The sequence below is a fragment of the Fundulus heteroclitus genome, chromosome 8 (genome assembly GCF_011125445.2).
Source record: "Fundulus heteroclitus isolate FHET01 chromosome 8, MU-UCD_Fhet_4.1, whole genome shotgun sequence".
Lineage (NCBI taxonomy): Eukaryota > Metazoa > Chordata > Actinopteri > Cyprinodontiformes > Fundulidae > Fundulus > Fundulus heteroclitus.
Genome location: NC_046368.1, coordinates 709,135 through 726,665, shown reverse-complemented (window position 1 = coordinate 726,665; position 17,531 = coordinate 709,135). Strand labels below are relative to the sequence as shown.

The window sequence follows — 17,531 nt, the reverse complement described above, 5'->3', positions numbered from 1 at the left end:
ACCTGTGAGTTATTTGCTGGATCGAGGAACGTGGCAACATGGCTCAGATGGAGCAAGGCATGCAAACATTTTGTAAACCAAACATCAGCCCAACCAAGCCTTACAGGAAAGATTAAAAAAAAGAAAGTCTCTGCTGTATGAGATCGCTTTTGTCTTGCTGTATTGACTCCAGAGCAGGTTGCACAAAGGATGTCAGATTTTAGTTAGCTTAGCGTTCCTTTTTATTTCTTTATTTGTGCTACAGCGATTCAGTCTGTGTTTTCAGGGTTGTCTCTCTCTGTCTTTGATCGGAACATTAAGGCTGGAGATACCCTAGTGAAAAAACACCTCAGTTATTTTGAGCTGACTCACCTGCAGAGTGATCAACATGCAGCATATTTCGTGGCAAGACATCCAAGTTTGGCTTTTGTTTCCCATTATGTGTGACGTAGTGGGTCTGAACAAGGGCATTGAACGCACATTTCCCACTCCAGCACCCATTCAGTCACAATGTAAAAAAAAGAAAGCATGGTTCCTGGTGAAGGCTTCAAAATATCCACCCAGAATCTATCTCTTTGCAGTTTCATGGCTGGTAATGAGATTTGGCACAGGCGGACAACTTTTATGGGAGGCCCCCCAGATCTTAGGACCATTATTGTAATTGAGGTTTCCACAGAGATGTATTGTTAATGTTTTCCTGCTGGGCAATAGCTGGTTCTGTAGGGGACCGCTTTCTCCCACCACTATTTAAACATGCAGGCCCAGTTGCAACACAGAAGACAACGGGTTTCTAATATTGTTTGACTGAATGAGACAGGAGCAACAAAGCTTAAAATTTAATTATTGCTGTCAAAATTTCTAAGACGGGTAACAATCTTGCGATGGTAATTTCTGGCTCGCATGTCTCCTAAATCCTACATGCTTTTTCAAAAAAAGAAATCGACTTTTTATCAGATCTATGACCTCTTTTGTAAATGTATTATTTAGGCTATAGACGCGTGGCAAAGTTGAACTTTCAGTGGCTAACAATCATTGACACCCCTAGCAAAGATTGTCTGAACTCGTTCAATCAGGGCCTTTGTAAGTAAAAATTGGATCACATCACAGATTCTCCACCATACTTTGCAGTCAACATGGTTTTCCACATATTTAACATTTGTTTCACACCCTTCTCATTGCAGTTGTGTGGCAGTTTGGCAGCAGGATTATTCATATTCTACTAGTGATTATACTGATGTTGCTGCCTAGTTTGTACCTTGGGGATTTAATTTAGTGACATGCAAAGCGCTTTTTGGTGACGTAGCGGCACCATTGCAGCAAAAGCTGCTGGATAGTTGTGCTGAGGACTAGGAGACAATATAACTATTAGTTTATTAACCTTGCCCTGTACTACATTCTTCTAGCGACTGGAGAAAGACCCCCATTGTGACACCTGTTATGCAGCCGTTCTGAAACCTTAATGTTCGCTTGTCTTTCCAGTTTTGAAAACTGGTCTCTGTGACATGTCGTGTTTATTCTCCAAAAAAACAGAATATATGGATTACTTAAGAAAGAAATTATGATCAACATAAAGATGAAAGGCATTAATTAAACATTACTTTTATTGGGTTTTGAGGGAATATGTGAATTGTGGCATTACTAAAAAAATAAAAAAAATAAAGCCAGAATAAAAACTTCTACTAAACTATTAAAGACAAGGGTTTAACTGCAATGCCATTTCTGCAGATACATAACTTTCAGCGGCTAATTTGAGTGAGTGGTGGATATAGTTTGGCTCTGTCCTTCATGGTAGGACTTTAACGGTTTATGTAAAATCGCTAATTTAATTCAGACTGTACTGGTGCCCTTCAGATGGTTTGTTTTGTGCAGAGAACTCCCCTTTAAGGACACTCTTTTTGTACCTCGCAGAGACACTTTTATCACACTAACAAACTATGACCCACTTACCTGTTAAATTCCTTTTTGTCCCCATTTACCCAATAAACTACAGACAGCAAAGGAGAGATAAAAGTAACCCAAAGGGAGGAGAGGGGGAGAGTAGAGGAGCTTTATGCATGATATAATGCTTTGTGTGTGGACCTCTCATCAACTATAAATAAAAGTTTCCATCTGCTGAAGGTCAGAAACTTCTAGTTTCTTTTTTTTTTTTTTTTTCTCCCCCATAAATGCTTCTCCTAATGTGTTGTGGCTTGTCACACTTAATTTCATCCGAATGGGGGTCATTGTCACTTACTCTGCTCTCCTCTTCCAGGCCCTATTGTGACCTAAATTCCTCCCTTTCCAGACATTAATTAGCTGTTGCAAGTCTGCCTTCCAGAGGGAGAGTAGGAGTATGAAAGAGCTCGTTAAAGGACCCGTCAATAAGGAGGGATTAATCCAACGTTGCAATGTGGGATCCATTTTTCTTTGTACAATGCAGTAAACAGTCCAGTTTATAACAAAGCTGTATTTCCACCTACAACATGTCCTCAGGGTGTTTCACCAAGACTTAGAGATACAACTCACTATCATTATTAATTTAGAGACAAGCATTTTCTCCCTGGATATCTGTTTGCTTATGGTAAAATTCACCAAATGTGTCAGGAAGCCCTTCAGCCTCTGACAAATTCCTCAGCGGGCTGGAAAAGGAAGGAATTTAAGTCTTTCCCAGGCATGGAAAGTATGAAAAAAAGAAATTACAATTGTCGAAAAATTATAGGGATTTCCACTCATTTTCCAATCCCATTGTGTAAATTTTTTTTCTATCGATCCCTTTGTGCATTTGTCTACGCAATTATTCTTCCATCAACCATTTTTCTATCAATACCCCATTCATCTTTCCATTATTTCCATCATTTTCAATCAATCTATATTTACTCACTCATCCCTCTATCCATCTACTCATTTCTGAGCCCAACCATTACATCCATTTTCAGTGCAGTCATCTATCCACCCTTGCATCTAACAATCTTTTCACCCCTACCTCTGTCCATTTATGTTTATGTATCCATCCAGTGATCCATTCTTGAATCCATCCATCCCTCTGTCCACCCAATCATGTGTCAGTCCATCCATCCAACAGTTTCTCCATGTACCTATCAGTTTTCTTAGGGCAAAAATAGCCATGTTTTATATTTAAAGCTTAATCACTGTAGAAAAATCCATAAATTAATAGTGACCTTTTGGATTTAAACTGTGAAACGAGATAAAAATAAATAAGTTTTTGCCGGAACCCTGCCTTGCATTTTGGCTTATTTGTACTGTTCTGGTGCTGCCATACATATGGGGTCCATTTGACATTCATCAGAACAGCCGCTGAAATAAACACTTATTTTGTGCAACGGTTAAGGAATAATGTTACGTAGAAAATAACCAATCCGTTTCCCCAGACAACTTTTAGCTAAAAGTTGCCCGATTTAGACCTCTGATGAGCAGCCTGGAGCCCTGGTACAATTGCGCTATCTGGATCTTCCAACAACGTTAAAGACTAAATGATTCATTAAAAGAGGTCCTTTCAGCAGACTACAGATAACGAGGTTCAGCTGAAGCAGTGAAAGCACAATTCTGTCACATTAAATGGAGAAAAAAAAAAAAAAGAAAACAGACATGAAAGAGAAAAAGAGAAACCGGTTTATTAGCAACAACTGATCAAAACAAAAAACAATATATAGACACTATGCTGTAGGCTTGTTAGTAAACATTTTTTCATACAATCTAATCATTAACATGAGAGAAAAACAAAGTGCATGATAAATAACTTTATTCATATTGGTCATCTAAGGCGTTTCATATCAACTTGGCAGGCCTCCGTACGTTATCTGAGCACTTGATTCATCACAACGACCCATTTAATAAAGAAGCGAAACGTCTATCCTGCACAACTACGGGGAGTCAATGCGTGAGGCTTCAGAGGAGAAAAAAAAAAGAAAAAAGAAGGTGCAAACCCCATCATTATCGTCATCTCATTGGTAAACGGCAACACCATTTTGTTTTTGTCTGCCAATTTATGGTGCGTTCACATATTCACAACACATCCATAGTGTTTGTAAACCGGTTTTCCTCCCACTGGTCCACGCGCGTAAGGCTGTAGGCACACGTAGCACCATGTTTTAAGTATCACACACGTCCAGAGCGTGTACAGGGTGGTGTACAGGCATCAGGGGAAAAACTGAACCCACAATACTTGGAATGCGCACGTCTCAGAGGGTGTATTCAGTTGTCCAGGATATTAGCTTTAGTGCTGGAATATTGGGATTGGTGGTTCATGCATGGCCCACGGCCGGAGCAGTTAAACACATATTTAAACATTTCCAAAGTACTTGTGGAGAAGGGACCTACCAATATGGACAAGCCGAAATGAGTGTGTCTAAATAGTGGATCAGTAGAACAGCCTGTCGCAGGACAAAAGATGAGCTTCAAAGTCACATTGTCTGTGCTCAGTCCTGCGTCTGAGAGATTCAAGCCATGAAACAAACAGGGGGGGGGGGGGGGGGAGGTTGTCTCAGCAGCCAAACAGGGAAACTGTGCTTTAGAAGTGGACAACAAATCATTAATTCCCTGCATGTCCCTGGTACGCCGGGTACAACAAAAATATAGCCGCCAACAAACAGTCTGCTGCTTGTTCTGTGCTGCATTTTTTTAAGTTAGTGCTTTCTTGCCAAGCAGTGTGCATCACCTTCATTACGTCAGGAAAGAAACAAAAAAATAAAAAAACGTTAAGGCAGAGGTTCTTGATTTTCTAAACATTTTGAACCACCAGCTTGTGTCTACAGATCTGTTTGGAGTGCATATTGCCAACAATTTTGCAACTTCTCATATTTACAGGATGAGCAGTCTTTTCTGAATTAATTGAATAATAACAACAACAAAAAAAAAGATTAAAATCGCATCTGTTAAGGGACTTTTGGTAATTTGCCTCTAGTAAGAGGTTTGTGCTCTGTTAGTTGTTTAGATGACCCAAATGAGATATATATTTTATCTGAATGTTATCTGTACATCAATGTTCATATCAATGATCAATCTGTAGATCAAGATGACAGATCTCTGCTCTGCCATCTATATTTTTGCAGTTTTTCCTTAATGGTGAAGGGACAGAGATAGAGAGAAAAAAAAGGGGTGGGCGGGGGGGGGGGGGGGGGGGGGGGGAGACGCAACTCAGAACAAAGCAACTTAAATTTAAGCAGCGGTTATCTTCTCTTCTGAACTACAGCAACTCTGTCCTAAAAAAAGAAACAATTTAAGTGTATTTCAAGTCCTTAACATCTGTCCGGAGTCAAGCTTTAAAGTAGGAATGATCATTATAGATAATAACTTAACAGACATAGCGGCAGTGAATAAAATAAATAGTTATCTGGTAAAGTAGCCTGCATTGCAGTGTTATATTATCTCAAAATGTCTTGCCGTACATTTGTTGGTCAACTCTAATTTGATCCATTTATGCGAAGAGTTTGATGCAATTTTGTTCCAGTTTGAAAATATATGCTACAATAAATTGTGCCTGCCAAAATATACCTGACGAAAAACAACAAAACCTACAGAGTACATAGAGACCTATGGTAACATCACTTTCATTAGGTTTCATTAAGCACTGTTTTTTTTATGTTTTAGACCCCTTAAAAAGCAGGAAAAAAAACAACAAACAGAAAAAAAAAACATGTGCCCCATCATATTCTGGACAGTCGGTTAGATGTTTTATTTTGAAATTCTTGCTGGGCTGGAAAGATTTCTACTTCACAAAGTTTCAAGGCAACATTAGATTGTCCTTCTTCACTTAAGATATATCTTCTATGAGGTTTAGGTTACCGGGCATAAACACAGAGAGGCGCACTTTCAGTAAATAATCATTGTAAACCGCAGTAATGGAGAGAGGAAAAAAAAAAAAAAAAAAAAAAAAACACATGACGGTGACTAATCTCTGATTACTTCAAATCTCATCAAATGTGCTAAATCCATAGAGTCAATCATGACAGGAACAACATTATTATTATTATTTTTTTTATATATATCAACTTGGCCTTAGTGATAAGTATTTCATGGAAATAGAGTCTCTTCACTTTCCCTGAACTGCTGTGATTCACATAAAGCTTTAAGAAGTTCAGATCAACTATCTCAATATGAGAGATTAGGTTTGGAGCTGCCCAGTGAACCAGAAAAAGACGGTAACTCCCAGGCACACATCTAACGAGGCCAGGTTGGAGAGGTCCGAGCAGTAATTGCACCCAAGAACCGGTTTACACACTGGAGTCATGACAGACAGATTGGAGAGTTAAATGTGGCAAAGAAAGGCAGGATTAATTGTGATGACCTGTTTGGGTATTGTTCACCGTTTTTGTACTTAATGGCTTGTTTGGAACGGATTTGCTGTTTCCTTTTCCGGCTCCTCCTGTGAACTGGAGGAGACATTTCGAGGCTTCCCGCTGGTGAATCTTCTCTCCTCCTGTTCCTCATCCTGAAAAATCAGAGACGAGGTAAAAAGCAGGGTTAAAACGGTACAGAACAAAACCTGTTTAAATAACCTGATGAGTTTCTCCGCCTGGGTTCTTCTCAAGACACCCCCCACCCCCTTTATGTACCCTAAAGTGTTTTCCAAATAATTTTAAACTTCAAAATCTTCAGGTTTTTGTACAGTTGCTAATTTGAACAACTTGAAAGAGTAATATTTGGAGCAAAAACAACAGCAAATCTTGAATGGCATAACAAATTACCAAAGCACAATTAAACCTTTATGAGTAATTGACCGGAGTAAAATGGAGACTTTTAGCTGCTTCCGTTCACTACTAATACAAAGTATCATGGTGACACACTTGGTTGGATCACACATTATAATGCCCAACTACAGGCTGACAGAATGTTAGCTTATTATGTGTTAAATTATTATTTTTCTTTTAGACAGACCACTGGGATGTTTTACTGACTCTTTCAAATCCCTGGGTAGAGGGCCGTTGTGCGGGGTCTTCAAGCTACCTCACTCAGAAAACACTTCTGCTGACTTCCAGCCCTTCACCGAACAAACAGGCTCAACAATATACTGTACATCTTTTGTACTCACCTTCGAGCCGGAGACTTTGCCATTACTGGCTCCGTCTACGGCGTCCAATGCATTATGCATCAATGCCTGCATTTGTCCTTTTAGACACAAGGTTTTCACTCTTTGCCAGCTCTTGGCTGCCTTGTGCTCACTGTATTTCTTTCACATACTTCCCCCCTACTTTTGGACAACTCAGCTTAAAATTTAAAACCTCCTTGCAGTTTACACTCATATCCTCCCATAGTAATTTTAGCATAGCTTTCAAAAGAAAGTGAATCCTATTTGTAACGTGGGGAAAACCCTTATCTGCCATGACCCATCAGCCACAGTGGAGTAATTGATTACTCCTCACTTGTCTCTTTTAGCCTTACTTTGAAAGCTAAGTTGATATACAAGAAATTTTCAGAGTGAATCTTTGATATCTTAAAAACACCAACAAAACTTTTTTTTTTTTTTAAATGAAATTCTTAAGAATCTAATTCAATTTGAATGGGCACTCTATATAAAAAGCATCAATCTCTCGTATTAGGTCACCGAAACTTCAGCGACAAAACAAAATGCAAATTAAATATCTGTGTAGGCATTTTTGGAGTTTTTAAAAATACTGTCTCGGTCATTTTCTTAGGTTTTAAAATAATTAGATTTACAAACGTGATAAAAAAAAACTGCATTCTACCGAAACATTGAGCATGCGGGATAACAAAAAGTGAAATTCTAATTAGAAAGTATACATTTTTAGATAGGAAGAATTGTTTTTAAACACCGTTAAAAGGCTGTGATTAGAAATAGAGACCCTCCAGAGTTATTACTAGAAGTTCACACCGTGTCAGCCGTCTCCTCCCCTTCAGTGTGTTCCCCGTGGTGACTGTACATCTCCATGTCAGATAGGGCACTCTCCAATGCCTCCTCTTCATAGTCAGTCTGATAGTCTGACTCCTCTGATGAGGGGATACAGTGGAGGACAGGGTGAAAAGAGGCAGGTTGTGGGTGAAAAAGATGGAAAATGTGAAGTGAGGAAGAGATAATAGATAAAACTGATAGAAAAAGCCGAAAATATGAATTCATAACTTAAGACAGATTCAGGATAAATCTGGCAATAAAAGAAAATTAACAAAACCTCAAGAGAAGAACTAACCAGCGGATTTAAATACTTTAAGTATTATTTTGATAGAAATGTTAAATTTGAAGAATTCAAACAGTTGCCATTTCTTTTCTCTGTGCTACTTTTAATTAATACGGACGCAAAAAATAAACTCGGCGCACACAGAGTCCAAGTGCAATTAAGATGCAGCAGTTTGTTTGTTCTCTGAAGCAAAACATCTCTGTTAACCAATTTAAAAAAAAAAAAAAGTGCAAGGCAGAGATGTTAAAAATCCATCTCCCAGACAGCGCGTCAACACATTTTTAGAAGAATCATGATGTGTGGCTGAAAGTGGCAATGCTGAATTATGTGTCAGGAGCTTTACCATCCACCAGCGCAGGTTTGACAGGCTCGATGCGAGACACGATTTCTGCAAGGTCAGTGAAGGAAGCGTTGGGACATGTCACCACCTGAAAGACACACAAATTCAGCTCATAAATAGCAGCAATTGCTTTTTGGTATCGGCTTTTTATTTAGTCATTCTTTGGCAGTCTAATGTGACGTACATGGGATAAATGTGATCGACAACCTGACGACACAATGCATGTCTGTTTTTAATTTATTTTTTTTGTCTTGTCATTCAAAGTTGCCCTGACCAAAGGCATGACTAAATACTAACGTGATCCAATAGGGTTCAAGAGAGAAATGCTTAATAGATACAAATATCTATGCTTGAAGCAAGAGAGGTAAAGATCTCACATGCATCACTGATAGAGAAATAAAAAAACAGCTCCCTGTAGATCACATGCACAGAAACTCGCAGCTATGTTTCGTGACTGGGGAGCAGAGATGCTCATTTAAGATAACATGTGTAGGATTAATGAATCTGTTGTTAACAAGAACTGTAATCTCTCATCCTTTTACTCTGTCTGCATGCACCATCTGTCTGTGCAGCCTGAAAGTGGCGCATGAGGCCAGTGGAGTCTGGGATAAGCTCCTGCAATCATGTCGTGGTGAGAAGAGAGAGAAAAATGGAAACGCAGTTTGAATATTTTTGCTAGATTTGCTGCATGAAGCTCGTCGGTGGCTCATCTGGTTTTCAGTGTATTGGTAAAGCTTAGGGAAGCTTAACTAGCTTGCTATATATTATATATTATAATTATTCAAGCCAAACAAAACGTGTCAGTGTATAATATCTCAAAAAGCAGTAAAAAAAATTTACAAATATGCAAAGCAGTTTAAAAGATATTATTGTGGGGATCAAATTCTTACCAAACATGTTGTGAGAAAGAACATATAGCAAATCAGACAAAATGACAAGCGCTTGCTGCCACTAGAGCGGCGCTATTTCTCTATAAATCAAGACAATTATGTCACTGACATTTCTTGAATGTACAACTTAAGGTGATTTGTTTAACTTAAACATTGCTTAAAGATAAAACTAAAGGTGTTATCCACTGAACAGAGGTAGCACATTTAGACTTTAAATTTGTATCTTCTAATGGCGTTTTGTTTCTCAGAGAAAATTATCTTTTTATTTGTCTTAAATTTTTCTTCAGCAACATGCATTTTTTTTTTCCCCTCTTGAGATACATCCTACAAGAGTATCTGAAAATAGCAAGACGTCATTAAATGTCTGTGTGGGAAGGCTGTTGTCTTAAAGAATAAAAATGGGAGTTGGTCAGAAGAAAGCTTCACTGTTCCAAATATGAAACCCTAACAATAGCTTCATTATTGCCTCCGTATTTAAATAAGGGGCATAATGTTTTCTGCGGTTTTGTTATTGCTGTATTTTACATGATCTATTCTGCTTCCGTTCTACATGTTAATGCAGCACTTTGAAATAAATACCATTGTTTTTCCTTTTATTTTGTTTAAATAATAAAATGTCTCGTACAAACTTAACATTATGATTAAATTAGTTTTTTTCTGCAGAAACTAAATGAGAAAAGTGTTGCTGACTTGCTTTGGTATAGAAACTAAAGCTCCACTGCTCAGAAATAAATGTTCACACATTTAATGTGCGTCGCCTATATTTATCCCCCCCCCCCATGCTTACATTGCTTTTGCACTGGGTGTTGTGGCTCTCCTCTTGGTGCCTGTCTTTCATCATTTTCTCCACTACGCCGCTCCGCCTCCACACATCAAACACGGTCTTGCCGTGCTGGTAGCCTACTTCCTACGACACACAAATAATCACAGATTTCAGAGCGTATACCATGAAAAAGCCACTAGACGATCTTAAGATTAAAAAGAGAGACGTGATGTGAGACTCTACAACCATCACAGTGTTGGTTTCAACTTACAGCTATCTCATCAAACTTGCCAAACTCCAGAGTCCGATATCTGTCGATCGGGGGCCTGATATACTCGCAGTAGTCGCTGCTTTTAACAGACTCCAGGTGCCTCACGCAGCACACGTAGGCCAGCCGGGTTTGAATCTCCGCCATGTTCAGCACCTGTTGGAATCAAACAGTAGTATCAAACGGAAAGCACCTCCGCAAATGTCCTCATTGTTATTCATTGACTTGTTTTTTTTTTGTTTTTTTTAAACCTCCTCCCACAGTTCTTTTTTTTTTTTGCGTTTTTATTCGTTAATCAATTCATCACCTTCACTTTCTCTGCCAGGGGGTTGAGGCGTTTCCATAGCACCCACCAGCCTGAGAGCGAGTCGCCGTAATTAGTGAGGTTGGTTTCATCCCGGCTGCCCACATCAATAGCTATCACCACCTTGGCCCCCATGGAGCGCGCCACATCAGCTGGGAAAATCGAAAGTAATCCAAAAGAGGAAAAAAAAAAAAAACAACAGCAACACAAACAGGATTATAATATATATATATATATATGAATTGCTACAGAATTACTCGTGTTGAGGTACAGAAAGAATATTTGATATATGATTATATGTAAAATAGAGAGTTTGACGGACCAGGCAGGTTGTTGATGTAGCCTCCGTCCATCAGGAGGTGTCCATCTTTGGGGTCACAGAGAGGAGGCAGATATCCGGACAGAGACATGCTGGCCCGAACGTACCGCCACAGAGAACCTAAAACAGCGAACAGGACATTTTATAAACTGGATTTTAAAAACACTACACACATGACCTTCTACAAATAATCCCTGATTCAAATAGCATAAACTCATACTAACAAAATGAAGAAAAAAAAATCTTTAATTTGAGTAAAATTATTCAAGCAATATACTGTATTATTCCAAATTAAGAAAACATGTTACACACGATTATTGGTGCCACAATTATTAGCAACAACTCATATGTAATAAATACATTATTACATATGAGTTCCTACTTATATATACACTTATTCAGATTATTTTAGAAATTAGCAATCCAGGACCTCCTATTTTGCTGGGGACTATTCAAAATTGGAAACACAAGGCATGCCATTCAACTAAGATAAATGTCAGCTGATCTTAAATCAGGAAATGCTTAAAGTAAGCAGATAACTGCCAAAAAAAATAGCCCAAATCTACAATTAGAGAAACAATTAAAAAGGTTTTAGAAAACTAAAACTGTGACGAGACTGGACAACCATCCAGGTTTATCTTGTTCTGATTTACAGTGAAGAGAACAGCAAGAGATGTAATTTAAAAAAAAATCCAAATCTTGGGGAAAAAATGGCACATTGCATAAAATAGCAATCCTTCTTTAAGGTTTTTGTACACATCGTTAAAGAGCTGACAATAATTGTGAAGGGAACCAACTGCATTTAAAGAAAAGCAACTGAATTTAGGTCAGATACATGTTTTCAACAAAAAAAAAAACAACAAAAAAAACAGATAAAAACATCTTTACTCTTTATTTACATTGTTAAATAAACATTTCCTGGCTTTTTTTTTTTTTTTTTTTTTTTTTTGGAAAATAACAGAGGGTGAATGTCCAACAGAAAAACTCTAAACGCCTACCATCAGTGTGTACTCGCATGGCTGAAGCACTGATATCAGTCGTAATATTGAAATACGGGATCCAAAGGTCCTGCATTTACAAAATTAGATAACAAACATTATCAGAACAGTAGCGCACAGCGCGAGAGGCGAGAATATCCATCTGCTGAAACTGTCACTCCAATGTTTCCTTTCTTTAAATTGCCTGTTGCTCTAGTTTAACTCACCTCAATCTGTTTGCTTTGAAACACATTGCTGATGCTCGAGTTGAAGCCAGCACCGGTAAACATGGACGACACAGGATATGTGAAATCCAAAGCCTTCTTAAATGTTGAGGTCATTTCCTTTTGGCAGAGCAAAAGACACACTCCCATTAAGCAATGACAGTTTTTGTTTTTCTACGTTCAACCCATAATGAATAGGTAAGCAGTAGAGCTGTACAATAATTCAATAATATACATCGATCGATAGACGTGTGGTACGACAGGGGAAAAAAAAAAAACAATTCAATTCAGAATTCAATAGAAGAAAAGCTTTCCTTCCTTTTATATTCTAGCCCATCATGTAGGTTAATACTACAGTCGTAACATCCTCCCAGCCAATCACAAATGCAGACCCAGGAACAAGCTGTCACCAAGCTCCGCCCCCTTCAAAGAGTTCAGAGAGCACATACTGTACGTTTTTTTTTGTTTCGTTTTGTTTTTAAACTTGCAATTTTGGTAAAAAGTTGGTTGTATAAAGGGCTGAGTTTAAATTCAGTGTTTTTTTTTTTTTGTTCTGCATCTAAAAATAGGCCATTAAGCAACAATTAAAATGATCAGGGCTGCGCATGAAATATATGTTTGGAATTTTTTGATAATTATCGATGTCGATCAATATAATAAATATAATTTCTATTTTATCAATATGCCTTTTTTCTATATCATCCAGCCCTAGCAAGCAGTAAAAGATACAATTTGGACCTTCACATCTGAATAGTTTTTCACTTTGACTTTATTACAAACCATCTTTTGATAAATGTTAATTTTAAAATTCAAGTTAAAAACAACTGAGCGTTAAAACACATTTGTGAATCCTTTTTTGGAATAAAGGATAGCTCGAGATGAGAAAAAATAAAAATAACGCAGCTCAGAAAAAGGCCACTGTCTTAGGAAAAGACAAAAAGTTGAAAATACAGTGTAGAAAAGAAGAGGAATTTGACTTCACATATGAAAGATGTGAAAACTATACTCAGCTATTTGTACAAACACACCATCTCATATCAATTAATTAATCTGCAGGACATTTAGGATCCCAAAACAGAACTGAGGAGGAGGATTTCCACAACTGAAACACATCACTTATTATCTGAACTAGAGGTTTGAAAATTATTCGTCAGAGCCTTGCAGCAAAGATGATTTGAAAGATTTAACAGCCTTGAACAATGTCTTACAGCAGCAGCAGCTAATCACTCGAAAAGTTCTTAAAACATTTAAACTATTTTGCTTTTCACAATGTGGTGCTGGAAAAAGTTAAAGAAAAAAACTCTGGCTACAGAACAGTTTAAATATATCTATATGGTTCTTTAAAGGTGACCTATTATGGAAAAACTGTCTCTCAGCATCTTTGTGTCATCCCATTTGGATCTGTACTGCTTCCAGGAAAAAAGGGCTTAATAAAAAAAATCCAGCCGTTTTTGGCTATAACTAAATGTTTTGTCGGTGTCTAAAAATGAGGCATTTCAAAATCCTCCCGATTTTTGTGTCGCAATTGGCGGGCACTGTTGCCTCACCTAGCAAACCAAGCATAGCTCCTCACACTTCATTTTTAGAAGAGGAGCCCATCAGCTGGTTTTACAATGGCTGCTAGAAAAGGACAAATGATTTGCTGTTGGCTTCAATTACCAACATGAGTCCCAGTCACGGCGAACAGAGATCTGTGGCTTCGTTTTATTTTTGATGGTAACGTCCCAGCTAGGGACTACCTTCCTTGACATTGCCAAGGAAGGACTGTTTTAAAAAAAAAAAAACAAAAAAAAACAAAAACTACTGGACAGTACAGGGCAGGATTTACTAAAAGACTTCTACTGAAGGAAACTTCTGCCCCTACTGTTCGTTGGAAATGACGGAGATGTAAATACCTAATGATTGGTGCTGTGTAATTCATTGCCAGGACTCTCAACTCTCACGCAATGACCATGAGACACACGCATTTTCCTGACCGCACACACGCCACACATGGCATTCCTCATGCAAAGAAATAAAGCCCATCTGGGCTTTATGTTAAAAATGGGACAGAGTTGACTAGATCCGCCCCCCACCCCCTTTTTTTTTTAAGCATAAAAATCCTTTTGGTAAACTTTACTGGGATTTTAACTTACATGTTTTGGTAAGACAATGAAGATAAAGATAAAAATCCAGCTTTTAGACAACCTCTTTAGAGAAGACTGTTGTGAAACAACAATGGGCAGCGAGGTGTTCTTGCACACATTCATGCGTTAAGTGTGGTAGAGGATCTGTAATGCTGTGGACCCTTTTCATTGCCAACAGTATGGCTGGACGATATAGAAAAAAAAAAGCACATTGATAAGAATAGAAATCATATTGATTGATATAGATGATTATCAACAATTTCAGAACATTTATTTTAAGTGCAGGCCTGGACGTTTTATGCTGTTGCTTAATGACCTATTTTTAGATACAGAACACACAATCACTGAATTCAAACTGAACTCTTTATTCAACCAGCTATTTACCAAAATTGCATAAAAAAAATAAAAATAAAAATAAAAAAAAAACAGAAAAAAGGTTGCGAGTTCTCTTAACTCTTTGAATGGTGACGGAGTGTTCCTGTTTCTACTTTTCTAATTGGTTGAAAGGATGTAACGACTGTAATATTAACCTACACGATGAACTAGAATGCAAAAGGATGGAAAACTTTTTATTGACCTTTTTATTATTTATTGATCATCGATATATGTTTATCGATCGATATATACTGTTATTGAATTATCATCCAGCAATAGCCAACAGCCCTGGGAACCTTGTTAAAAATGTATGGCAACATGAACTCCTTGAAATGCCTGCATATTTTAAATAAAAACCCAGCAAAGACATGGTTTCACACTTCTTCCATGGCCATCTTATTCCCCAGACCTAAAACCTGTAGATAACCTGTAGGGTGAGTTCCTGGACTCTGGATGATCTAGAAAGACTGTGTAAAGAGAATCACACATGCTGTTCTCCGTCTGCTCCAAATACGGTGATACTATGATCAGTCGTAATGGAAAAACAGGGTTTTTCATAGTACTGTATTACGAGCAGGCCATCGGGAAGTCTATTAAAACCATCCTCCCCGTTTTCTCCACTAGATAAATGTATTCAAATTAAAAGCTGAACTTTTAAAAATCTTTACCACAGGTGCTAATAAATGGGGGCTGTAACAGTAAAAAGAAAAAAAAAGATTATTTTACCAAAGGACAAAAAGAATTTATATATATTCCCTTTTCACACTGATAGTCCCCCTTGTCTAAATGTCAGACAACACAGACACATGTAGCAGCGTGAAAAACCTTCAGATTGTATTGTGTGAAATGCTGGCGCACGGCTCATCTACAAAATGTAGATTAGTCTCACCATGGCCCATTCTCTGGCTCTAATCCTCATGCGGCTCAGGCTGCGGTCCTCGGCATACAGAGCGCCCATCAGTGCTCCGATCGAGGTCCCGCCGATCAGGTCCACCGGGATCCCGGCCTCACAGAGCGCTCTCATGATCCCCACTTGGGAGCAACCCCTGATTAGTGGAGCGAGAAATCCAAACGTGACATGAGCTGCCATTTGTTTGCGTTTACAGGTCCGGTTGGGGGATGAGTTTACCTGGCCCCTCCCCCTCCGAGGACAAGAGCGATGGCGTTGCCCGTGAGAACACGAGCCAGACGGGAGAAGTCAGAGTGGCGGTCTGCAGGCTTCTCAAACACACGTTGGTACAGCTCCATCTGGGGGTTTGAAAAAAAAAAAAAAAAAAAAAGCAAAGTAATGAAAGTTAAGAGAAAGGTGGAAAAAAATGGCATGGAGTTTGGGCCAAATTGGACTATGTAAGGTGCTTTGATAGATGAAATATTCCAACCAGCTTGGGAAGGCTCCTTTTAGAGAAGACCCTTCTGGGACAGGAGAGGTGCAGGTGCCTGGAGATCCAGCTTCGCATGTTCAGCCAGTTCACGGTCCCTTGGGGAGGAGGGCCATCTTCACGGTGCAACAACACCAGCTGCTTCTGGGCCCGCACCGCGCTTCCTTCTAGCATACGCTCCAGCTGGGGGGGGGGGGGGGAAAGAGGGGCGTCGAGCACAGATGCTTCAGAACATTTTACATTTGACACTTTTTTTTTCCTGTTTGATGCTGGCACAGATGGAATGATGAATACTTCGAGCACTTGGTGGAAAAAAAAAACACTGTTCTCAAAAGATGGACGTAAGAAATAAACAGGCACAAATGGTAGCATCTCTACTAATTGTTAGAGATAATTAAGAGAAATTTAGACTTAAATAAAGGATTGCTTTGCCTACAAAAAGGTAATCCCTGGCTGCTGGGGTTTATTTCCTCAAAAAAGTTAAAGTTAAATCAGCCTAACACGTGCAGCTTTGTCCTAATCTTCTGAACAGACTTGAGGCTCGACCGGCGTCTCCCTGAGAGTTAGTCTGGCGTGTCCAGGGTGTGGCCAGCCTTTCATACTGTGATAAGCTCCGCTTCTTTGCGCTCCTTCACAGAGACTGAACGGATGAAATGTACAGCCATTCTTTGAAACCTTCCTAATAGCTTGCAACGCTTGCAAAAGCATAAACCTTTTTCGCATTTTACCACATAGCGACCACAAACTTCAGTGTTCCTTATTGTGATTTATTTTTTGATAGATCCACACAGCGCATGGCTTCCATGCTGTTGACAAGACAAATCTTAAAACAGTGTGGTGGGTTGTTGTTTTAAGCCCATTTTTAATTTTGACAAATCCCTAACTTAAGTTCAGTGCTACCAATTAATAAACAGATTCTGCATGAATCTAAATTATTCTAGCAGTAATCTAAAAAAAAATCTTAGTTTTTAAATTCTGTACATACAAATGTTTTTTTTTTAAATACTCACCTGTACACTGACTTTCTTCTACATTTCAATTGTTTTACTTTTAAATCAGTGCTGCACCTTATACTGTATTTTAAATCTACTGTAATTTACAAGCTGTATTCTTGCACAATCAATTCTGCACATACAAATGGTTTTAAAAATACTCACCTGTACACTGTGACTTCTCCTGCATTGTCTACATTTAAATTGTTTACTTTTAAATCACTGCTGCACCTCATACTGTAATTCAATTTTTACTGCAATTTTACAAGCTATATGCAACGAAATTTTGTTCTGTACGCACTCTGTGCATACAAAATGACAAATAAAGTTGTCTAAGTCTATTCTTCAGTTCTGTGAAGGCATCGCAGGGCTCCCATCTGAAAAATGGAAGGAATATGGCAAAACTGCAAATACACCAACATAATCAGGAAAACAGCTGCGGTGACTATCGGATGAGATCAAAGTG

At 38.5% G+C, this 17,531-nt stretch overlaps 1 protein-coding gene across 2 annotated transcripts in view; it reads right to left on the bottom strand.

The window, feature by feature from the left end:
* Positions 1-5,837: 5,837 nt before the first annotated feature.
* pnpla7a (patatin-like phospholipase domain containing 7a) overlaps positions 5,838-17,531 on the bottom strand; it is a 30,462-nt gene continuing 18,768 nt past the window's right edge. The window contains exons 25-36 of one of the 2 annotated variants that reach the window (XM_012871118.3): positions 16,074-16,256; positions 15,824-15,942; positions 15,584-15,740; positions 12,197-12,313; positions 11,991-12,060; positions 10,996-11,112; positions 10,677-10,825; positions 10,373-10,525; positions 10,126-10,245; positions 8,452-8,536; positions 7,808-7,923; positions 5,838-6,406 (exon numbers count right to left, since the gene is read on the bottom strand). In XM_012871118.3, the coding sequence (XP_012726572.2) occupies positions 6,293-6,406; positions 7,808-7,923; positions 8,452-8,536; positions 10,126-10,245; positions 10,373-10,525; positions 10,677-10,825; positions 10,996-11,112; positions 11,991-12,060; positions 12,197-12,313; positions 15,584-15,740; positions 15,824-15,942; positions 16,074-16,256 (1,500 nt within the window). In that variant the 3' untranslated portion in view covers positions 5,838-6,292. The remainder of the gene's footprint in view (positions 6,407-7,807; positions 7,924-8,451; positions 8,537-10,125; positions 10,246-10,372; positions 10,526-10,676; positions 10,826-10,995; positions 11,113-11,990; positions 12,061-12,196; positions 12,314-15,583; positions 15,741-15,823; positions 15,943-16,073; positions 16,257-17,531) is intronic. The other variant, XM_036139810.1, reaches the window with a different exon arrangement.